The sequence below is a fragment of the Cervus canadensis genome, chromosome 3 (assembly GCF_019320065.1).
Source record: "Cervus canadensis isolate Bull #8, Minnesota chromosome 3, ASM1932006v1, whole genome shotgun sequence".
In the NCBI taxonomy this organism is placed as follows: domain Eukaryota; kingdom Metazoa; phylum Chordata; class Mammalia; order Artiodactyla; family Cervidae; genus Cervus; species Cervus canadensis.
In genome coordinates, this window is record NC_057388.1 from 42,010,770 (window position 1) to 42,036,503 (window position 25,734).

General features: G+C 39.4%; 1 protein-coding gene across 4 annotated transcripts in view; it reads right to left on the bottom strand.

Annotated features, from left to right (window-relative positions):
* Positions 1–25,734, bottom strand: part of RELN (reelin) — a 523,209-nt gene that overhangs the window by 48,913 nt on the left and 448,562 nt on the right. For all 4 annotated transcript variants that reach the window (XM_043462977.1, XM_043462976.1, XM_043462975.1 and 1 more), the window contains 6 exons: positions 25,186–25,415; positions 17,166–17,386; positions 14,661–14,808; positions 12,123–12,381; positions 11,009–11,258; positions 6,817–6,985 (listed from right to left, as the gene is read on the bottom strand). In XM_043462977.1, the coding sequence (XP_043318912.1) occupies positions 6,817–6,985; positions 11,009–11,258; positions 12,123–12,381; positions 14,661–14,808; positions 17,166–17,386; positions 25,186–25,415 (1,277 nt within the window). The remainder of the gene's footprint in view (positions 1–6,816; positions 6,986–11,008; positions 11,259–12,122; positions 12,382–14,660; positions 14,809–17,165; positions 17,387–25,185; positions 25,416–25,734) is intronic.

Sequence of the window (25,734 nt, forward strand, 5' to 3'; positions counted from 1 at the left end):
AAATTCTGAAAGAGATGGGCATATCAGACCACCTGACCTGCCTCTTGAGAAATCTGTATGCAGGTCAGGATGCAACAGTTAGAACTGGACATGGAACAACAGACTACTTCCAAATAGGAAAAGGAGTACATCAAGGCTGTATATTGTCACCCTGCTTATTTAACACTTATATGCAGAGTACATCATGAGAATCGCTGGGCTGGATGAAGCACAAGCTGGAATCAAGACTGCCGGGAGAAATATCAATAACCTCAGATATGCAGATGACACCACCCTTATGGCAGAAAGTGAAGAAGAACTAAAGAGCTTCTTGACGAAAGTGAAAGAGGAGAGTGAAAAGGTTGGCTTAAAGGTCAACATTCAGAAAACTAAGATCACGGCATCCTGTCCCATCACCTCACGCCAAACAGATGGGGAAACAGTGGAAACAGTGATAGACTTTATTTTTTGGGGGCTCCAAAATCACTGCAGATGGTGACTGCAGCCATGAAATTAAAAGATGGTTACTCCTTGGAAGGAAAGTTATGACCAACCTAGACGGCATATTAAGAAGCAGAGACAATATTTTGCCAACAAAGGTTCGTCTAGACAAGGCTATGGTTTTTCCAGTGGTCATGTATGAATGTGAGAGTTAGACTGTGAAGAAAGCTGAGCGCTGAAGAATTGATGCTTTTGAAGTGTGGTGTTGGAGAAGACTCTTGAGGGTCCCTTGGACTGCAAGGAGATCCAACCAGTCCATCCTAAAGGAGATCAGTCCTGGGTGTTCATTGGAAGGACGGATGTTGAAGCTGAAACTCTAATACTCTTGGCCACCTGTTGTGAAGAGCTGACTCATTTGAATAGACCCAGATGTTGGGAAAGATTGAAGGCAGGAGAAGGGGACAATAGAAGATGAGATGGTTGGATGGCAACACCAACTCAATGGACACGAGTTTGGGCAAACTCCGGGAGCTGGTGATGGACAGGGAGGCCTGGAGTGTTGCGGTTGATGGGGTCGCAAAGAGTCGGACACGACTGAGCGACTGAACTGAATGCCCACCTATATGTTAATATAGTCTGTATGTGAAAAATTAATAGTACCATGGTTTATACCAGGCAAAATTGTTTAATGGTTTTTAGCCCTGAGACACTAGCATAAATATGGTAAACTTACACCAGTGATATTCAAAGCATCAAAATGATGTATGAGAAGATAGATATGTAAGAGAAGTCTAAGACTTCCTTGACTTGATTGAAACATTTAAACAAGATGTTCCATAATATAAATACTTGCCAAAAGTCTTTCAAAAGATACTGGTAAGTTACAAATAAAGATGGAGAGAAATAGAGTATCAGAGAAAGTTTAAATAATCTCTTTTTAAAAAAATGAACTTGTAATTTCCTTGAATATTTTTTCATGATGAACCCAATAAACATCATGCTTAGTTATCTGATTTTCTTAGAATAAGATATTTTCTTTGCAGATACAGTAGGTGGAAGTGCCACTGAAAAATACGTCGCCTCTTTAAATTTGTTTACCTGCAAAAAGTATAGACTCCTCCAACCCCATTTCACTGCTCCAGTCCTTCCACAGTCTTTTTGCCCCTTCTTGAGCTTATCACCATTCCTTTAATCCTCCGGCACACATTAAGAACATTCCATGCTGTGACTAAAACCACCTGGCTTCAAAAGTGTAATAGTTAATCTTTAAAGACAGTGGTATCAGTCAGGTCATTAGGGCCAGTAGAAGGGGATGGATCATCTTCAAACTGTGACTTAAAATAGCCAAGTCACACCTGAGCCTTCCTGTGGCAGCTCCCCTTCCCCAACTTTCTAGGTGGATTTAGGTTACCTGCCCTTCCACTGACTCACCCTAGTTCTCAGATGACATTTCAAGAACCTATGATGCCACTTGAGCTACCTGTTATTTTTAGGTCTGGGGTTACTAAAGAGGAGGAGGCAGATTCAGATTAGGGGATACAAAATTGATTTCAGCATTTTCCTACTTTTTCAGTCGTTCTCAAGAACTCCTGGCATCCTCGCTGCCTATATCTTCTAGGACCATACTCATAGGCGAGCAAGAAAGATGTAGTGCTAATACAGTACGATAGGTTAAGCCCATGGGCTCTGGCACCAGACAAGCTGTATTCATTTCCAGTATCTCACTGAAACTATTCTTTTGAAGGTCACTGACTATGTCCTTATTGAAAAACTCTAGTAAATTTACCGTGAAATTTGCTTCTTAACTCACTGTAGCATTTGTCACTGATGATCATCTCTTCCTGCTTGATATTCTAGTCTCGCTTGGCTTTTGGATACCATGTTCTTCTGATTCTCCTACTTCCCTGACTGAATCCTTCTGGTTCCTCTAATAGCTATTTCCACTCATTCTGCTATTAAATTTAGGGATCTTTTCTTTTTAAATACTCTCCTCTGGAGGGCTTTATAGCAGTTTTATAGCATTTCCTATGACCTCTATGCTCATGTCTCCAAGGTTTATTATCTTCCCTTGGGCTCCAGTCTTCATAGCTCTGTCAAAAGGATATTTCCATCACATTTAATTCAGCATCATTTGATTAAATCTGCCATACTGCCCCTCTTGGAATCAGCTTTAGCTCACTCCTCTCTTTCTCACAATTTTCACAGGCTTCAAACTTTACAGTCATCTTTTGACATATGCAATGAAGAAGTTAATGACTGAGTTTTACCAATTCTTTCTTTGAAATGTCCTGTAATATCTGCTTCATCACTCTCATGTTAGCTGTAGCCCAGACTCTTGTTATCTATGCATCATCATTATCACAATGCCTTTGTCCTTCTCTTACTTGAGTCTCTCTATTTTCCCATTTTTTTTTCTTGGAAGAATAATCTCAGCTCAGAACTCACCATGGTTCATTTTCCCCACAAGTCTAAACTCCTTTGCCTTGCTTTGCATGTGTGCCAAGTTGCATCTGACTCTGTGTGACCATATGGACTGCAGCCTGCCAGGCTTCCTGTCCATGGGAACCAGATACGAGTACTGGAGTGGGTTGCCATGCCAGGGGATCTTCCAGGGGTTGATCTTCCAGGGGATCTTCTGGTGTCTCTTACATCCCCTACATTGCCAGGTGGATTCTTTACCACTAGCACCACCCAGGAAGCCCCTTGCCTCGCTTTAGCGCTTACTGTAAGTTAACCCAACTTTACTAACAAACAATGTCCCGCAGCTTTAGATATGAGCTCCCTCTTTAATCAGCAACCTCTGTGCTTATCCCAGGCTCACATGTTCATGCTCTTCCCCTAATTTAGGAAGTTCTTTTCCTTACCCTCCTAAATCCTAGCCATTCTTTGAGGCCAGGGCCCATCTTTTCTACAAAACCCTCTCTAACTCTGGCATTTAACACTGTCTCTCAATACTTAATACCTATAGCATTTTCAGACCATTTCTCAGTGAGGCTTTAAATTATATTCAGTATGTATGAGTTTTAAGCTATTTATTTCCCCATAATCAGGTTGTAACCTCCTCCAGGGCAGAATCTTAAGGTAGTGTCCTACCATTACTATGGGCTCACTTTGTTAAGCTAAATGAGAAAGACTTCTCAGTCTGACTGAAGTCTGGTAATAAACCTGAGATATGGTTAACACATGTACTTATGTGGTTAACTCATAAAAGTAAAAATGACTTACATTTCAGTAAATGTTTACAATGTCCCAAACATTACCATGCACATTTATGAGCTTTTAATATGGTAAAAAGTCTTCATTTTTCAGATGAGGAAACTGAAACTTAGGGACATGAAATGACTTACTTAGAAGATGACAGGGCTGAAAAGTGGGAGCCCTGCACTAAACCACAATGCTTTTCAGTCTTTTTTTCTTTTTTCCCCTTTCATGAAGACCTAACTTTATCAGTGTATATGGGGAGGATTAGAGATTATGATCTATCAACCCCAATTCATTTAGGTTTTAACAGAGTAATGTTTGGAGTGCAGTGTGATGTCATCTTGTATTTAATCTTACTGTTCCCTTCCTAATGAAAAGCACCAGCATTAGTTTGGTTTTCCAACTCAGAGACCAGGAAATCATCTTCTGCATTCCTCTTTCCCTCACAGTCCTATGTCCTTTCATCATTAAGCCCAGTCAATTTTACTGCCACTATTTCTCTTGAATTTATTCCCTTCTTTTCATGTCTACCACATCTTAGTCCAAGCTACCATATCTCTTTAAGAGAATCCTTACATCTACTTCCACTCTTATCCTCCTCAACTTGTTCTCCAGTTAGAATAAGCTTTTCTAAATGCAAATCTGATTATGTCTCTGAATCCCAAAGCACTTTATCAGGCTTCCAGCTTTCATATAACAAACCCTTAAAACTTTAGTACAACCAACAATGCTCTTTGTGATCTGACATCATCTTACACCTCACCCCACTTTCTCTCTTGCTGTCTGATTCATTCTTTCAGCATCTCAAACATGCCTGATTCTTCCCACTACTGGCTGTTTTCGTTACCTGGAACACTTCTCTTTCAGTTCAGTTCAGTTCAGTCACTCAGTCGTGTCCAGCTCTTTGCGACCCCGTGAACCACAGCACGCGAGGCCACACTTCTCTTTACTCTTCTCCTATTTACACTTATCCTTCCTTCACTCTTACTGCAATTATAATTTTCTCAAGAAAGTGTTCCTTGACCTTCTTGATTCACACAAACCTCTCTATAATGTATAATCTCTTAGCACCTTGCAAGGCTCCTCCATCACTTATGAGTTGAACTTCGTATTTACTTCTCTGATTACCATTGGTTTCTTTCCCCCACTGGACTAAAAGTTCCTTGAGGCAGGGCTAAGTTCAGCCCCTCACACAGACCTAGCTTATGATTAAATACTTTAAAAATACATGCTTAATGACTGACTTAATGACTGAATAATCACTACTGATGACTACTAGTCACTTCAGTTTGGCTAATGGTTTGATGTCAATTTGTGGACACCGACCTCAGCTGACTCTTTCTACCACTGTGCCAACAACAACGGTATCCGAGATTTGTGGTCACATGACAAGTGAGTGAGCAAACCTACAGCTGGCACATTGTCACAGTCACTCTTAATCCCCACTTAGCACGTGACTTTAAGTCGTCAGCATCATGTCTGTTTATAGCGAAGAACTACAAACTAAAATCCTCAATCCTGTCCTGAGGGGCATCATAAACATTGAACTCCCAGTATCTGGCAGATGTTGAGGCAGTTCAACTCAAAATAAGAAAGCACCATATTTAAAAAGCAACTGTATGTAAGAGCCGATAAGGTACACTGACAAGCTTGAGACAAAGTGTTCTGAGTCTGGCTCTTGTTCTAATTGATCTTTGGCAAAGTGCAGAGCATGACCAGAAGGGGTTCTGGCTTGGGTTCCATCCATGCACATTTCTTTCTGAATTACCCAGAGGGCCTTATTATAAACCAGTGTTGCCTTTAAGACCATTGTACAACATGAGTTTGGAGGGTAATATAATAAACAAACTGCATATTCTCAATATGATAACAAGATGAAATGGCTGCTCATCAGATTTTTCAAATATCATTTGAAAGGGTCAAAAATGTTATGAGTATGTGCAAAAGACAAAGATAGATTAAAAGATGAGGATTAATCACTTTTACATAAAAGACTCAAGGGTATAATGATGAGCTGCAGTTTATTTTAGAATGTCATTTATTTGCAAAATGCTACCAAGTAGCTGGGTAATAATTCACAGAATTCATAATGACTTAAAAGACTACTGCCTTAATGGAAGTTTTTTTTTTTCTATTTTACTTATTAAGATTGCCTTAATAATTCATGCATGGCAATACCTTTAATGAGCAACTAAATCTCACGTATCTCATTTAAACTTGGCAACTCTGCTGACAGTTAATATAGTCTTGTACCCCTGAGCCAGCAATTGTAGAGGAGCCCTGGGCTGTTAGTAACTGAAACCATCCCATTTATGAAAATCCCAGGAAAACTTATGCCCTAGATGAATGGCCGAATTTTACGATCATTTGCTAGGAAGATTTATTCTTTCTTCATTTGTGGAAGAGAGAGAATGATAATGAGCCCAGACTATAACTCCTATTCCATGGACTGCATTGGTTGCTTTGCTTCTTTCTTAAAGGTAGCAACTGATTATCTTTCTACTTAGATGGTGAAAAGAGAGAGAGGCACGTAACACTATCCCACCAGGCAAGGTGAATTCTCTGCTTTTTCTCCACCATAAAAGTGAATATACAGATAGTTTAGACAACTTTTCTACCAGCATCTACCACTCAGTTTTATAAGATACTGTCATTTCTTAAGGACACAAGGAAGAAGCATTCACAATTGTTTTTCACATAAAAGAATGCTCCAGGTGATAATTCTCAAGATACTGCTCACAACAAAATTTCAAAAGTAAACAGTAATTTTAGTACACATTTATGTGCTACATCCATTTAATATGATACCACTCACTGCTACATTTACAGCAGTCTAACTGATAGAACATAGACTCCGTTTAAATCCATTAAGACTTGTTCTTGGCGTAATGAACTTGTTCTTGGCATAATAAATTAGAGAAGCTTACTGATCTGGCCACTGTTTTCTTTCATATACCATTTGAAAAATATACTAGAGATAAAAGTCAGGAAGACCTGGATTTGGGGAAAACACAGAACAATGTCACCATAAAAACTGATTTCTTTTTTACATATTTACAGCACTTTAATAAATTCATGCATGGCAATATCATCAACACATAACAAGATCTCACATAACATTTAATCTTGCTGTGCTGAAATTGCACATGCAAATTATATCACATTTGGGTTCACTACATGCAGAAACATTCATACCTGGTGTAAGGCGGGAGAGGCACAGTGATTCTGGTCCACTTGTTGAAAGTATCTGACACCAGGATGCGCTGCAGGTGATAGCGACTGCATTCAACATTGGTAGGCAAACAGTCCCTTATCAATGGATGCCAGGACAATCCAAGATCTATCGAGTATTCCAATTCAATAGCTGAAACAGGCATTATTCTGGTTAGAAATACATATCTGAAGACCCAGGAACCATGATTACTTACGTTTTCATATGTCTTAATTTATTGTTTTATATACAGTTAAAGCAATCATAGTAACAGTCAAAATTGATATGTTTATTAATCTAATAGTTATAGGACATATGTTATACAAATATATAAATTAGATATCACTTACATATTACAATAACTATAGTATACTTTTTCTGTTTATTTAAAGGTCAACATATAAATACAGAGCATAGCAACTGTATGTTATAATGGTTCCTTTTTAAATAGTTAAAAAAAATTGAGCAGACTTTTCAAAATTTAACCATTCTATAGGGATCCCGACCAACTTGTGCCAAATTTTCTCTTGATTAGGAGAAACTCCTAAGAAATTGAAAAATCTCTTTTATACTCTTATATAGCCTTGCTTTGTTGTGTTATGGAATATACTGGGAAATCAGAGAAGTAAAAGTAGTAGCTGAAAGTCATGAAATTCATGCCCAAATGGGCAATCAGGCTGTGGGTCTACGGAAAGAGATTTCTTTTTTTCCTTTCTCTTCCTCCAAAACATTCAACCTATGCTCTATATACTATTAGCCTCTAACTAATAAAAATAAATGGAAAAAAAATAATAAAGTTTTGTTCATGAGAATAAAATATGTTTTATATTTCTCTCTCTAGTCCCTTCTTTTTTTTTTTTTTTTTTTTAGTCCCTTCTTAAGACATTTTAAACTACTTCAGATCACACCTCCCTATTGAAATTGCCTTCTCTGAGACCATGATTCTCAGTCTTGGTTACACAATGAAATCACCCGGGTACATTTAGAAACTACCAATGTCAGAGTCGCATCTGCAGAGATTGGGATTTCACTCTTGTGGGGCAGGCCATGATGTTGGGAGGTTTAAAGTTCCCTGGGGGCACTTTCCTGTGCAGCCAGCGTGGTACCACTCACTGCTCTAAGGCTCCTGGTGGCCTTTTTAGTTAAATACAATGGCCTGTCTCACTATTCATTGTTCTTGTCCTCCCTTCAGCACTAGACATTATTGATGGCTCCCTGATTCTTGAAATGTCCCTTTCTTTTGCAAGACATTATTCTGAATCTCCTGTCTTATTTCCCTCTGACTTCTCTGCTAACTAGCCCAGCTATGGGAATCTTTCCAGACTCCATCTCTGGCCTTCTATTCTACACATACCCTCCTTGGGCTTCAACTATTATTTCTGTGCCCAGATATCACAATTTTGCATCTCAAAGTTGGTTTTATTCATTCAGCAAATTTGTTCAGCCTGGCATTGTGCTGGATGCTGGCATGTTGCGATGGACAGTACAAAGTTCCTGTTTTCTACTTTGTAAGCCCTCCACATTTAATTAAAGGGTATCTCTACCTCAAACTATTTTCACCAAACTAAATAAAAACTCATTTTCTCTCACAAATATACATCTCTTCTTTATTTATTTGAAATTGGAGGCTAACTGCTTTGCAAAATTGTGTTAGTTTCTGCCACACATCAACATGAATCAGCAATAGGTATACATGTAAACACCTCTTCTTAACTACCAAATTCTCTCAGTGACAATGCTCCTGCATTAGTTTTCTGGGTTTAAAATTTAGAAATTATTTTAGAAAATTTACTTCTTTCTTCTTTACCCTTTATGTTCAATATGTCACCTGGTTTTGAGGTCTGCTACTGCTTTCCTTTTGGTCTTTAGTGTCTCATACTAGTTTTATTTCTTCTGTTTCTCTTCATGGCAAGTAGTGCAAGTTTTCATCACCTCCTACAGAGATATCCACCAACACTTCTTTGCCAGGATTCTTCTTTACCCACCTTCATTGGTTCCTGGGCTAATCTCCTTAAAATCCACCATACTACTCCCCTGCACTCATGCCCTCTTATTCATGACTTTGTCAAGCACAAATTCCTATGCTTGCCTTTTAATGCCCTTCTTAATTTGCTGCCAACAAAGATTAGCCACTTTCCTCTTTTATTTTTTTATTCAGTTCAATCTTTCTCAAGAAGTCGCCCTACTCTACAGTAGAAAATACACGTGACTGGGCTTAGACGGGCAGAGTCTCAGTCCTGGTTCTGCTGCAGGCTAGCTGGCCATGTCATAACTTACCTCTGTGGTTTCTCATTGATTGTGTCTATGGACAGTGAGTAGGTATCTAGGACCCAAAAGTCCCTTTGTGTTTTCAAAGTTAGCACTCTGCCCTCCTCCATTAGATGGAAATATTGTCTATTCAGGCTGGTCTGCTCATAGTATCCCCATGGACCAAGAGAACTCCCACATTATGCTATCAGACCAGCTTAGGGTATCTTCTTCTTCCTCACTCACCCTTCAAATTTACTCCAACTATCAATGCTCCCTTGAGACTTAGTTTCTTTGTGAAACTTCCCAAACTTCTGGGATTGGCCATCCATTGGTTATCTCTCCCCTGGCTGAACTCTCATTACAGTTTTGCTAAATTAGTACCACTCCATCAAGCACTTGATTTAGTCATTTATTGGACTTTAACTTTCTGAAGCACCCCTCAATTAGACTGCACCTCGTGAAGACAGGCTATATACCTTATACTTTTTCAAGTTCCATCTCTACTGACTAGTTTGCTGACTGAGTCCAAGGTAGAAAGAGCAGTTCTGAGCTTTTCCCTAAGATCTGTCCATTAAGTTCAGCCTAATGGAAATATGAAAAATCTGGATTTTGTAGGACCTTGGAAGTAACAAAGTTCTCCAGATTTTAGCCCCCAATAATCTAAAATAGAACAAGGCCCTTTTGAACATTCTAGTTTAGATCTCTTGGAAGAACAGTGATACAGGGTGGTGAAAGACTAGGAAGTCCCCAGAACCCAGAATATTGATGGATCTGCAAATTCCAGTGAAGTGTCCGATTATGCAATGATGGCAGCATTTATTGCTCTTAAGATAGGTCCGTGTATGTGTGTGTGTGTGTGTGTGTAAGGTATGTGCGTAGGTGCACAACCTAGAAGATGAAAACTAGTCACAGTCAGAGTGGTTTAGACTATACTATGATCCACAATGGCAGAAAGTATTAGGCAAAATGGTAACAACAAAATTTCATGAATCCTGGGGAACGGAAAGGAGACAATAACTGGACTAATCTAAAGCCCCATGACTTAAAACACATGTAAAAACCCTGTGTGTGTAAATCCTATTGCTGACTCTGACGTTCCTTATGTGATAAGACTCTTTTATTCTGTAAATACGACACCTAAAAAATCTGGATTTAGGAAGGAGAGTTTGGGATGTATGGAGAGAAAATGTAGAGAGAGTTAGTCGCTCACATCGTGTATGACTCCTTGTGACTCCAAGGACTATGATAGCCCTCCAGGCTCCTCTGTCCATGGAATTCTCCAGGCAAGAATACTGGAGTGGGTTGCCATTCCCTTCTCCAGGAGATCTTCCCGACCCAGGGATCGAACCCGGGTCTCCTGCACTGCAGGTAGATTGTTTACTGTCTGAGCCACCAGGGGGAGAGAGTAACAAGGAAACTCACATTATCACATGTTAAATAGATAGCCAATGGGAATTTGCTATATGACTCAGGGAACTCACACTGGTGCTCTGTAACAACCTAGAGAGGTGGGATGTGGAGGGAGGTGGCAGGGAGGTTCAAGAGGGAGGGACATATGTATACTGATTCATGTTGATGTTTGGCAGAAACCAACACAATTCTGTAAAACATGTATCCTTCAATTAAAAAATAAATTTAAAAAATCTGGAGTTATAAAATGATACAAATCTTTGGGTATCACATATATAAAAGAAGTCTTCACGAACATATACTTAAAATAAGTTTACATTCTGAGGCTTTAAAAAATAAGCTTACAAAACTCCAATTACCCACAACATTATTAAAAATGCAGTTGTGGTTTGACTGAAGGTGCACTTGTGTTTTACTTCCAGACTTCTTGGAGGTATAGCTCAGTCCTTTGACTGTGGCAGTCATGGACGCCCATTTGTACATGTTTGTTCCTCCACCTGGAAAGGTAACACTCACCATAACAAGAATCTGTGACCGAGCAGGAGGCAGCAAAGTCTATCTGTAGGAAGGAATCCTCATTCACAGCAATGTCCGTGGTGACCACATAACGGGTGCTGGCCTTTTCAATGAAGACAAGGGCATCACCTGTAGAGCCGCACACAGGCATCTTGGTGCCTCCGGGGTGAAGCAGCCACTTCCTACTATCCAGAGTTGTGAAATCATCCTCCAAGACTGTATTGCCAGAAATATTTCCTCCAATGAGGATCTGAAATATATTTTTTAAAGAACAACTTTTCAATTTGGTTTTGAGACATGAGTAAGTTCAGTCATTTTTTTTTTTTTTGGTTTTTATCTGTCAGATTGCTCAGAACTGGCATAATTCAGCAAGCATAATGTTAGGAGGCCTTTCAGAATGCTCCTGTTTATGTGGTCTGCTTGCCCATCTGGCAAGAAGCTACAGAAACAAATTGAAAGACTGACAAAATCATTCACAGTCTTCATGGGCCAAACTGTGCCTTTGGAAACTACATGCACCCAAGCTGGGAATGCAAAATTTGGTTATATGTGATTTTTTTCCAAGTAAAATTTCTATTTAAGGACAGTCATACCCTAAGGCATTTCAGTTCCAATTCTTTGCAGGGATTCTACTGTTTGTTAACAGGTTCTTTGAGTTCTATTGGATATGCATTTTATTATGTATGAAGATCCTTTAGAACTGTTCATAAGGATGTTAGGGAGATTTATTTATTTTTTTCTTCAAAGGTTAGGAAAGAGGATTTGGGAACTACTGTATGTGGCACAAATGCTAATTTGCACATTTTCCTTTCAGAGAATTATAGCCCTGAATCACGCTTAATAAAGTCCCTCTAACCATATGGCAGAATCCTCTATGAGCAGGACCTGGGCCTTCTGTTGTGTCATTCATTTTTATAGGCTCAGGCATTTGAGGAACTAGAGAATGAAAGGAAGCTAAATGCCATATCTAATCTAGCAACATGCCCTTGGGTAAGTCACCCAGCTTGTGGGTCCTGGACCTCCTCTACTGAGCGAGGGGTTGGCCTAACTGCTTTCTAAAGCCACATTCAGCGCAGATGACAAAATTATAATAGTTAATCTTGAAGGGACTGACCTGGTCGATAACCCACGGACTGTAGAAGTGCCCATTTTCAGATGGTTGCCACCAGCGGAGGCGAGCAGAAGCAGAACGGGCTTTCAGAGGTATCTCCAGGGCGATGTATCTGCCCACATTACTGGAGTTGCTGAAAAGGAACTCTTGAAGGAGACTCCACGAGAGGCCACCATTGAGAGAATACTGCAGAAGCACAGGTTGGCTCCTGGGATCTGGAACACCTTTACCACATCCCAGTCTCATGAAGAACTGCACAAATCTGACACAAGTAAAATTTTACTGTAGACAAGTGCACAGGGCAACAGGGGGAGCTCATAGCTTTAATGAATACGATGATTTAATGAACATTCAAAGTAACTGTTCCAAAGTCTGACTTCCCTTTTAAATGTGAAAGGGAGTTAGTAAAATGTGAAGTCTGAAAAAGGCTACTCTGTACCCATAATGATATTTGGTATCCCTCCACCTCCGCCGCCCCCCCCGCCCCGCCACCAACAAGTGAGTGTCTGAGGGATTTGAGCATTTATCGTGCCCTCTGGCTATTCTTCAAGAAGATGGGAGCAGTCCAAAGGCTGTCCAAGTTTGGGAGTGTGTATTGCTATCTATCTAAGATAAATCTGTATCCTTGTCTTTAGAATCTGAAACTGAAAGAATGCAATTAATGTAGTTTATGTCATTTATCCACAAAATCATCCATTCCCAGCTTTCACCAGTAACTTTTCAGATCTCGTATTATTGGTTTTGTGAGACACTTTTAAATTCACCAGTTTTAGCACCTCTTTGTGAAAGGCCAGACATTTTTTGGAAGAGGTGTGTTAAGCCTGAGTCTCTTCTCTGTCTTTTGTGCCAGGAGCAGGGGAGCAGGAGTGTGTGGTGGTGTGGATGGTGGACTGTGCCAGCCTCTGACTCTTGCTGCATCTGGGACGGATGATACTGGCCATCGAAAGATGTGGCGGTCAGCCAGTGGCAGCCTTCCCAGCTGGCAGGGAGGTGGACAGAGCGGCAGCTGGGCTACCAAGGAAAACCAGCTCACATGTTATCTTTGGCAGGAGAGCTGTTGGTTCCTGGTCTGGCCACTGTGCTAGCTGGTAATGCAGAATACATTTCATATGTAACCCAATACACATACCCAATTATGAATGCATGTCAAACATAAGAAATATATTGGGGCATATAATAAAAGTTATCAGTTCCATATATAAAATCATGCATTCTTCATGGATTCCTCCCCTCCCCCATACCCACTATCAGGACATTCATTTACCTTATAACCCTGAGAAAACTGGGAATTTACATGGAGCATTTTGAGGTCAATGTATGCAAATCCTACACAGCATGCTACTGAGATGAGATTAAATAATGGGGTTTTTAACATTGGATTAATGGAAAAAATACATGGTTACTGCCTTGTAAAGGTTTTACCTATAAAAACAATTGTTAAAAAACAAACAAACAAACAAACAATTGTTTACAGAGAAACACTTTTAGTATATTGTCTACTTGTATTGGGGAAATGTTTATATTAATTTAGTTATGGATAAACCATGTAAGAATTATTTAGAAAAGCCTAATAATTTCTAAATTAGAGAATTCAGTTGCCAGTGATAATTCTTAGATAAAGAGCAGCAAGTTAAACCATATGCATTAAAATAGGATGGAGATAAATAAAATCTTGCTTTCTGTAACTGTAAAATTATTCTTATAGATAGGATTATATTTTATATGAAGCATGATCAAACTTATAATTCAATAAGTGAAACAACTTAAGAGAAAGAGGAGGAAATGTTAAAATATATTTTAAGATACTCTGAAATATTTCAAAAGATAGAACATGATTTCTTTATTCACTTGCAAAAATAGGTCAGGGTTCCATTTTATACATGTTAAACTGTATTTTTTATTTTCCTGGCTAAGTGTTTGGCTCATCAAATGATCAAGGGATACACATCTTGACAGGACATAATCCTCAGAGCCAGTTTAAAATGTTTGCTTCTGAGTGACTGTGCTTAATTTAGAAAATGAGTGACTCGAATATATGAGCAAATCATTGGAAAGAAATGCTTATAAACAACAAGCCTACACTTTAGATGTTCTTAAATTGTTAATGGATATAAAATTAATGGTGAATAATCTGTGAGCACATTGAATTTCAATTAAGCTTTCTCCTGAGCATGGTAAATAATTTCTACATAGACAAGGTGCTAATAAAAAGTATTCTGTAGAAGGTGGATAAAGATTATGTTCTTAAAGTTAAAGCAAGGTAAACACTGTCATTTCCTGGTCACCACCTAGTAGAAAACCAGATATTAGCCTCTTTCTGTTTAGCTCCGTTTCAGTTCTGATCCAGTTATTGCATGATCTCTCTCAGTTTTAGAATGAAAATTGTGTAAACTGTGTCTTACTGGAGTCTTTGGCAAGCCAGAAGCATAGCATTTCCAATGGGAGGCCTTGTCCTTGAGATCCCTGCTTCTTTTTAACTTGATTACATTCTGCTACTTTACATTACAAGGCAGTTCTTCAACAGCATTTAAAAATGATTACCTAGCATGTGATAAATCCAGATCTCGTGTCATCAACATGCGTAAGCCATCTTCATTGAAAAAGAGGTTGTTTCCACTGGAAAGGATTCCACACTTCCGAGATGGCTTTCCACCACTCATTAATAAGAATCTATCAGATTCTAGCTGACCTGAAAAGAATGGAAAATGTGGTTTACCTATGACCCCAAATATAGCCATATATTTTTTAAAAGAATATGCCAAATGCTTTGTGTAGTTTTAAAATATGAAGTCACAAATATTGAAGTCATAGATTTGGAGGATAAGAGGTCTTTTCAACATTTTAGCTTGTGTGAATTGTTTAACGTTGGCTGTATAATTTAAGGGTCCACAGGACAAAGGAAGGTGGCCTTTCCCTAGTATCTATGGTCCAGCCAAACTGTTCTCTCCATTCTGCTCCTCTGCAAAAACAGACACTGGCTGGTCAGAGTGCATCAGTCCAGAATTAAAGAAGGGTAATGAGACCTTTCCACTGACTTCTTTACTGTGTCCTTGCTACTAAGAGGACAGTATCAGGCCAGTGTTATATAGTATTTTAAAAGCTACAGTTTTAGTGTGAGAAATTTCAGTGTAATTTAATATTTCCTATTAAATAATGTCTTTTGAAACCAACTCACCAATCTCTTCAGTTATTCACCTTTTTCGATTGTGGTAAAAGGCATAATACATTAGTTTTGCCATTTAACCATTTTAAAATGAATGATTCAGTGACATTTAGTACATTCATAATGTTGTGCAACCATCACTACTAGCTAGCTCCAGAATTTTCATTACCCATAAAGGAAATCTTGTACCCAGCAAGCAGTTGATCTCCATTTTCCCCTCACCCACCCCCCTGGCAACCATTAATCTTCTTTCTGTCTTTATGGATTTGCCTGTTTTGAGTGCTTCATAAAAATATGACATGCGTTTGACTTCTTCTACTTAGCATAATGCTTTCAAGATTCATCTATACTACAGCATGAATCAGTATTTCATTCCTTTTTATAACTAAATATTATTCCATTGTATTGATATACCTAAACCTAACTTTAAAGTATATCTTGAAGCCATAGATACATTGCAAAACATTCACAGGCAACTTGGGAAAAAGAAAAAAAATCAATCCTATTTTTCTAACCTAGATATGGACTTCCCTGATGGCTCAGTGGTAAAGAATCTGTCTGCAATGTAGAAGATGTGGGTTTGATCCCTGGGGCGGGCAGATCCTCTGGGGAAGGAAATGGCAACCCACTCCAGTATTCTTGCTTGGGAAATCCCATGGACAGAGGAGCCTGGCAGGCCCCAGTCTATAGGGTTGCAAAGAGTTGGATGTGACTTGGTGGCTAAACCACCACCACCATTCTAACACAGATAGCTATCACATTTAAGACTTTCTCTCATGAGAACGTTTTCCCAATTTTATCAGAGTGCATATCTGATGCATATATAATTGTGAATAATTTCAATCATTATAACATACGTTTTTCTACATTGTCATCCAAGATTGACTCTCTATATAGATATTTTCCAAAATTATCATTGATTAGAAATTACATATGATAGAAAATGGGGCGAAAAGAGCCTTGCTTTTTCTTAATTATGGTCTTGTTCACTCTTACTGATTTTGTTTCAAAAATGGAATCCTATGAAGTTCAGAACTAAACAAAGGTATGGGTGGTTCCAAATGTAATGAAAAATAATGAAATATTATGGTGAAATTTAGTAGCTCATCTGGTAAAGAATCTGCCTGCAAGGCAGAAGACCCTGGTTTGATTTCTGGGTTGGGAAGATCCAACTCCAGCATTCTGGCCTGGAGAATTCCATGGACTATAGTCCATGGGGTTGCAAAGAGTTGGACACAACTGAGCGATTTTCACTAATGATTACTTTTATATTATAAATTGTGTGTGTGTGTGTGTGTGTGAATTGCTCAGTCATGTCTGACTCTTTGTGACCCCGTGGACTGTAGCCCTCCAGGCTCCTCTGTCCATGGGATTCTCCAGGCAAGAACACTGGAGTGGGTTGCCATTTCCTTCTCCAGGGGATCTTCTGGACCCAGGGATCAAACCCGAGTGTCCTTCATTACAGGCAGATTCTTTACTGTCTGAGCCACCAGGAAAGCCTGAAAGGCAGAGTGTACCACATCAGAAGACAATATGGTCAAGGATGAAATCTTGAGGAGCACAGTTAAAAGCAAGGCTTTAAATAAGTTATAAACAAACAAACAAAAAAAGCAAGGCTTCCCTGGTGGCTCAGATGGTAAAGAATCTGCTTGCAATGCAGGAGACCTGGGTTCACTCCCTGAGCTGGAAGATCCCCTGGAGAAGGGAATGGCTACCCACTCCAGTATTCTTGCCTGGAGAATGCCATGGGCAGAGAAGCCTGGTGGGCTACAGTCCATAAGGTCACAAAGAATCAGACACGAGTGAAGTGACAGCACACACAAACTGTGCTTAGTGTGTAAATTCTTTCACAAAGTTATATAGGTTTCATAAGAAAAGATTACCTTCAAAATCATCCTTGAGAAAATCAGGATTTTTGGTGCTTATTTTACAGGTTGGACCTGAATAACCAGGATCACATATACACTTGGTTCCATTGATACAACTCCCGTGTCCGTTACACATCTCTTCACATTGTGGACCAATATAGACATTATCAATGGCCCACGTCACTGGCTGTGAGCCAGCGGAATAAAACCCTTGGTACCATCTGAAACGCACAGATCTGGAAAAGAGATACAAGTCTTTCAAAGGCTAACCAACAGAACAATATCTTCAAAGTAAGCACATCTGATCGGCGAGCAGTGGGCAGTTACCACCTCTGTACCACACTCAAGTAGAAAACAAGGTTCAATATTTCAAGACCACAAATGACATTCCTCAACCTCCAGGATGTTGCCAATAAAGTTCCTCTTTCTACAAGCCTTTCCCAATAGTATCACTCTCAAAACTCCACCTGGGTTTGTATCTTTTTCAACACTTTATTGGTGAGGCATTTTCCATTAAACATTATCTATGGGGCTTCCCAGCTCAAATGGTAAAGAATCTTCCTGGAATGCCGGAGACCTGGGTTCGATCCCTGGGTCAGGATGATTCCTTGGAGAAGGGCACAGCAACCCACTCCAGTATTCTTGCCTGGAGGATCCCATGGACAGAGGAGCCTGGTGAGCTACAGTCCATAGGGTCACAAAGAATTGGACACGTCTGAGCGACTAACACACACACAAGCTCTGTATAGGCTTCCCTCTGTGGCTCAGATGGTAGAGAATCTGCCTGCAATGCAGGAGACCTGGGGTTGATCCCTGGGTCAGGAAGATCCCTTGGAGAAGGGAGTGGCAACCCACTCCAGGATTCTTGCCTGGAGAATTTCAAGGACAGAGGACTCTGGCAGGCTACTGTCCATGGGCTGGCAAAGTCGGACACAACTGAAGTGACTTAGCATACAGGCTCTGTATAACTAATCTTTTTTAAATGAACTTAAAATTCTCATAATATAAAAGTAATAAATAACTACTTAAAGTGTACAGTTTGGCAGTGTTTAGTACATCCACTTTGTTAGCTTGTCATAACCTCCATCACATTCCAAGACATTTTATTCATGCTAAAGGAAATCCTGCGCCTATTAGCAGTCACTTTTGATTCTCCCCTACACCCAGTCCCTGAAAACCACTAAGCTATTTCCTGTCTCAGTGGATTTACCTATTCTAGATATTACATATAAATGGAATCATACACCATGTGACCTTTACTGTCTGGCTTTAATCCCCTGTCATAAGGTTTTCAGGGTTCATCCATGCTGTAGCAGGTATCAGAATTATTTTCTTTTTATGACTGAATAATATTACACTGTATGGCTAAATCAACTTATTTAGTCACTGATCAACTGATAGACATTTGTTTGTTTCCACTTTTTGTCTACTGTGAATAGTGCTTTTATGAATATTTGTGTACAAATATTTGCTTGAATACCTGTTTTGGATAGGATGGTAGTAAATTTGCTTGGTAATACAGTAAATAACTAGTCCTTTAATTTCGCTCTCTTCCATAATTTTGATGGAAGTTCCATTATTATAGCTATCACAGCTGTGAGTATTTAAAAGCACACCTATTTCCCTTTTTGGCTATGAATCCCAGAGACCAATACCCATACTTGTTTCTTTTTTGCAAACTCTTTTGTGCCTAGTGCAGTGTTTCACACATAGCAGATGCTCAGTTAGTGTTTCTTGAACATCACTTTTTGTGGAAAGCCTTAAGAGTCATACTAGGGTGTTTTGGATTTTGTCCTGTTTGGCAACAGAGAACCTCAAAAGATTATTTTAAAGAGATGAATGACAAAGTCAAGTTTATTTTTAATTAAATGTCTCTTATTTCTTAATTTCTCTTTAAATGAAAAGTAATTTTGCTTTTTACTTGTAAGATGATTGTCCTATCATATTGCTGAAGATAATAAACTCCTTAGAAATAATTTATCTATTTAGGTAGCAGGCCAGAAATATAAAAATTGAGTATATTTTATTATGTATAAAACTCAGTTCAAAGAAGATAGTCTTTTTTCAGAGGAGCTACTTATAGAGATGGTCACACAAATCACTCCCATCTCTTTCAGAATTTTCCACAGTTTATTGTGATCCACACAGTCAAAGGCTTTGGCATAGTACATAAAGCAGAAATAGATGTTTTTCTGGAACTCTCTTGCTTTTTCGATGACCCAGTGGATGTTGGCAATTTGATCTCTGGTTCCTCTGCCTTTTCCAAAACCAGCTTGAATATCTGGAAGTTCACAGTTCACGTACTGCTGAAGCCTGGCCAGGAGAATTTTGAGCATTACTTTACTAGCATGTGAGATCAGTGCAATTGTGCATAGTTTGAGCATTCTTTGGCATTGCCTCTCTTTGGGATTGGAATGAAAACTGACCTCTTCCAGTCCTGTGGCCACTGCTGAGTTTTCCAAATTTGCTGGCACACTGAGTGCAGCACTTTCACAGCATCATCTTTTAGGATTTGAAATAGCTCAACTGGAATTCCATCACCTCCACTAGCTTTGTTCGTAGTGATGCTTACTAAGGCCCATTTGACTTCACATTCCAGGAGGTCTGGCTCTAGGTGAGTGATCACACCACTGTGAATATCTGGGTTGTGAAGATCTTTTTTGTACAGTTCTTCTGTGTATTCTTGCCACCTCTTCTTAACATCTTCTGCTTCTGTTAGGTCCATACCATTTCTGTCCTTTATTGAGCCCATCTTTGCATGAAATGTTCCCTTGGGATCTCCAATTTTCTTGAAGAGATCTCTAGTCTTTCCCATTCTATTGTTTTCCTCTATTTTTTTTGCATTGATCACTGAGGAAGGCTTTCTTATCTCTCCTTGCTATTCTTTGGAACTTTGCATTCAAATGGGTGTATCTTTCCTTTTCTCCTTTGCTTTTGGCTTCTCTTCACAGCTATTTGTAAGGCCTCCTCAGACAGTCATTTTGCTTTTTTGCATTTCTTTTTGTTGAAAGCAGACCACCTGACCTGCCTCTTGAGAAACCTGTATGCAGGTCAGTAAGCAACAGCTAGAACTGCACATGGAACAACAGACTGCTTCCAAATAGGAAAAGGAGTATGTCAAGGCTGTATATTGTCACTCTGTTTATTTAACTTATATGCAGAGTACATCATGAGAAACGCTGGGCTGGAGGAAGCACAAGCTGGAATCGAGACTGCCGGGAGAAATATCAATAACCTCAGATATGCAGATGACACCACCCTTATGGCAGAAAGTGAAGAAGAACTAGAGAGCCTCTTGATGAAAGTGAAAGAGCAGACTGAAAAACTTGGCTTAAACCTCAACATTCAGAAAACTAAGATCATGGCATCCGGTCCCATCACCTCATGGCAAATAGATGGGGAAACAGTGGAAACAGTGGCTGACTTTATTTTTCTAGACTCCAAAATCACTGCTGATGGTGACTGCAGCCATGAAATTAAAAGACATTTATTCCTTGGAAGAAAAGCTATGACCAACCTAGATAGCATATTAAAAAGCAGAGACAATATTTTGCCAACAAAGGTCCATCTAGTCAAGGCTATGGTTTTCCACTGGTCATGTATGGATGCGAGAGTTGTACTATAAAGAAAGCTGAGTGCCCAAGAATTGATGCTTTTGAACTATGGTGTTGGAGAAGACTCTTGAGAGTCCCTTGGACTGCAAGGAGATCCAACCAGTCATTCCTAAAGATCAGTCCTGGGTGTTCATTGGAAGACTGATGTTGAAGCTGAAACTCCAATACTTTGGCCACCTGATGTGAAGAACTGACTCATTTGAAAAAACCCGAATGCTGGGAAAGATTGAGGGCAGGAGGAGAAGGGGATGACAGAGGATGAGATTGTTGGATGGCATCACCACTCGATGGACACAAGTTTGAGTAAGCTCCGGGAGTTGGTAATGGACAGGGAGGCCTGGTGTGCTGTTGTTCATGGGGTCACAAACAGTCAGACACGACTGAGTGACTGAACTGAACTGAACCGACACAAGTCACAAGTGTTAGCTGCTCTGTAGTGCCTGACTCTTTGTGACCCTATGGACTGTAGCCTACCAGACTCCCCTGTCCATGGGATTTTCAAGGCAAGTATACTGGAGTGGGTTGCCATTTTCTTCTCCAGGGGATCTTTCCAACCCAGTGCACTTATACTAGTACCCTATGAATTGGCCCAATAATCTATTATATAGAAACAAAATTCAGAATAATTTTTTGAGAACAGAAATTAGAAGTCAGTATCAGAAACATTTATTATACTTCTAAAGTTTAGTAGGTAGTAAAGCAGACAGAGTCAAGTTCTCGCATATAATTTTAACCCTAATTTCATCGTTCATATCAAGATTCCAACTATATTAAGGTGCCCCCAAAATGCCAGTTCATAATTAAATTTTATTATCTAATGCCTGTCAGAGTTTAGTCTTGGCAAGAAGCACTTCCTACCTTTTGAACTTTCAGACTGCTGAGCTGAGGGAAATGGTTGGAGTTTTCCTTTGAACAAAAGCCTACATGGATTTTTTTTAACTTCTTATTTATTCAAATGTTCTGAATACAAATGAACCACCTTGGTTGGATATTTATTATTGTTCACCTGTCTTGACACAGAAACTGCAAGCACTATGATAAATGGGCTGAAGGGTCTGGTTTCACTGTGGTTCCCCATCTGCTGAAATCTTATTTTGAAAATTTCTCACTGCCTCCCTCCCTGGTGTATGTCAGTGTCTGTTCTCCCAAGCTAGTGGTATTCAAAGGATCTGTTTTTTAATGTAAACTTTAAATTTCAAGCACACAGCAGTGCTTTCATTAAATAGGGTTTTTGGTTGACTCATTATGAAACTGTATAAAGCAAAAGCAATTAGAAAGTTTCAAAGACAAAAAGACTCCAAATGAAAAAGACACATGGGTGATGCGAATAAAATGTGATGGAAGCTTAACGCTTCAAATGTGAATTGACATTTGAAATGGCAAAAATGCCATTTCTGCACCTGAAACATTTAGTATAGTTTTTTTGGTACCTAGTGTCCTGTGAGTGCACATAAAAGGGCAGTTTAAACACGGGTAATATATTTTTCTTAGCATCTAGCATTTGTGCCATTATTATGTACCATGCTGAATACAAACCAAGGAATGGTTCACTGAATTGGAGAAAATTTAACTTTCGCCTTCCAGCAATTCATGCCTGTGTGGGTTTTAAGAAGAGTGCTAATTGTTTTCCTGAAACAAGGACTAGACAACACTTCTAAGGCAAATTCTTCTCTTTGCAGAAACAGTTGAAGGCAGTTTGAAAGGTAAGTTCATACCACTGTAAGAGCTGGCATGCCTCCTTAACACATTTTACTTTCTTTTCGGAGAAATAAAAATCACATGGAATACAAAGAACAAGATGGTTAAGTTCTGTACCTTTTATAATTAAAGGAGGCATATTTTAAACTAAATCCCAATATCAGTAGGTAAAAATATAGATGTCTGCATTTCTCTTGCTTAAATTATATCACCCTGCCTCATGTATAAGCACAGCCCGGTGGGCAAAATCAGCAGGTAGTGATGCAGGCTCTGGGACCCTGGAACACTGTCCTGGGGTGGGGAGCTTCATTCAGTACCTCTGGTTGGCAGTGATTTTATTTCATACGCCTTTAAAATGGATTATTTTCATGTAGGAACTTTCGGAAGCATGTCTCAGTTGTTAAGACAATCTAAACTCATGGCTTTCACCCTATCTTTATGGTTGTTTTCTATTTAACCTAATTCTTACCTGAGCCATTGGAAGAAATTAACAGTCCACTAAAAAGAAAACCTGGAGCTTTTCACAATACCATAATGACCATGGTATTGGTCATAGGTGCTAAAGTGATTGGCTATCCAACCATTTTCCCCTGTCTACACTGCCCATAAGGGCTTCCCAGGTGGCTCAGTGGTAAAGAATCCGCCTACAATGTAAGAGACGTGGGTTCAGTTCCTGGGAGGGGAAAATCTCCTGGAGAAGGAAATGGCAACCCACTCCAGTATTCTTGCCTGGGAAATCCCATGGACAGAGGAGCTGGAGGGCTACAATCTATTGGGTTGCAAAAGAGTCAGACATGACTTAGCGACTAAACAGCAGTAGTACTGCCCATAAACATGGACTTTGGGCATCTATCCCTCTGTGGCAGCTCTTGGCCTTTTGGTCATAGCTGACTGGCTCAGATTTTCTTTTGTAGAAATGTAGAATTGAGAATTCTAGAAAATGAGAGCTGGAGTTTGACGAGTGATGTTACTATTAGCATGATAAAAAGGATCACAAATTCCTCATGCTGATGTCCTCACACTTTCTCAGTGGAGTCCATGCTTTTCCTAGTACAATTCTAATAAGTTCTTCCACTGCTTTTGGTAAGCCTCTTTATATTTCTTGCAACATATAATAAAAACATAATCCTAAATAACACAATTGATTTTGTATAAAAAGTTTTTTCCTGAGCTATTTCCCCCTGCTAATTCTTTTTTTTTAATTTATTTTATTTTATTTATTTATTTATTTTGCTAATTCTTATATAGACAGGTTCACACCCCATCTCCATACACCCTAATAGCAGCTTTCTGGTTGTGCTGCTGACTGAGTCATCAGCTCTGTCTATTCTTATGGTCTTCAGAGAGTCTCCTTGCTTCCTCGACTATCACTTCTAAAGAATCTTGAGGATGTTTTACTTAGTAATGCTTCTTTTTAAAAAACAATTAGATTTTCGAATAATTAGAACAGTATCCTGGTGTAACAGTAAGAATTAATAGATGATATACTCAATAGTATAAAATTAGAGTCCTTAGCAATCAAATTACAAAAATTTTGCTGATGGTATCATGAGGAGCGAATGGATTTATGTTCAAAGAGAATGAAGACTTTTGAAGATTCACTTTCACCCTTTTAGAAAAGTACTAGGTATTAGCAGTTTCGCTTGAAGACTTGAGACTTCTAATTATGCTGAGTTTCACATGGGCAATGTAAATCTATCCCCATCTTGAAAGTATAATATTAGTGTGTTGTTTTTTTTTTTTTAAATACCCTGAAAGAGTAACTTGTTTATTCTGAGGGAAAAGACAAAATTCTGAAGTAGGCTGCTTTGTTGACTTTTTCCTCTTTGCTCACCTATATTATTAGTTTTATTTTATGAACTATACTTTTCATTTCATATTTATTGGAATTGAAGTTCTTTACTTCCAAATAACTTTTCAACGGAAGAGTCACATATATGTAACAAGAATACTGAGAGAGGTTGAAAAAATAGAAATACCCGGGGAAGAGTGCTTATGTGTGTGTGTGTGTGTGTGTGTATATATATATATATATACACACATATATATATATTTATGAAATACCTGGAATATTCTGCGGGCTTCCACCCTCCACATGTGCCCTCTCCTTGCACAAAAGATATAAGTAGATATTTGAAAGTAAGACTTCTAACTGCATTTAAATTGTGAGGTGGGGGACAGATTATAACTCTGAGGGAAAACTATATTTCTGTTGCTTCTTAATTGATCTAATAAAGACCCATGTAGATATGAACCCCAGCACAGGGTGCTGCCCACCGTGTGCGCTTTTAAATCTATCTTCAAGCCAAGTGTTCTTTAGCTCCCCAGGAGGCTCAGTGGTAAAAGAATCCACCTGCCAATGCAAGAAATACGAGAGACATGGGTTTGATCCCTGGGTTGGGAGGACCCCTGGAGTAGGAAATGGCAACCCACCCCAGTATTCTTGCCCAGAAAATTCTATGGAAAGAGGAGTCTGGAGGGCTACAGCCCATGTAGTCGCAACGAGTTGGACAGAACTGAGCACGCACACACACACAAACCATAAATTAGTAGCATGTCAGCTCAGTGTCCTATGCTTTAAACACCCACTGATCTGCTTTCAGTGGAGAGCTGAGGAAGAAATGTAAGGTAGACATTTCCCTGATAAAGTGGCAAGTCAACCATGACATCATGAAGAAAACTGTGAAATGAGAAAAACACGACTGGAAGCAGCAGGCCCTTACCCACAAAGGTGCAGCTTCCCGAAGTGCACCACCTCCCTCCTCCAGCCCTGGGTGGTCCCCGCATAGTAGGTGCTGCTCGGGTGGTGCTCGGTGGAGCACAAGGAGCTGACGTGGCCGCTGCTGTGGGAGCAGAGGGGGAGCAGCAGGTGCCAGGTTGCCCCGAAGTCCCTGGAAAATTCCAGTCTGACCGGATCAGCAGAGGAGCTATCAGTTGAGCATCCGACATTGATCTTGACGAAGAAGAAAAAAATGATACAAATTACCTCAAAGCAACAAGCCTTGAAATGATTCCCCACTTCATTATTTTCTCGAGGGTCCATTTTCCTGGGAACTGTCTTGCTGAAATATTTAACAGCATGAAATTCTGTTTTGCCTGAGTAATATTGCATATTACCTTTAAATAATACTTTTTCATAAAGAACCTCAAAGGGCCTCATGAAAAATTTATTTTCCTTCATTTTTATAAAAAGCTAGGAAGTGAATAAGGCAGAGACTGGCATGGAATTCCAAAATTTACCTTTAGCCCACATTCATTGCCAAGCCATACAA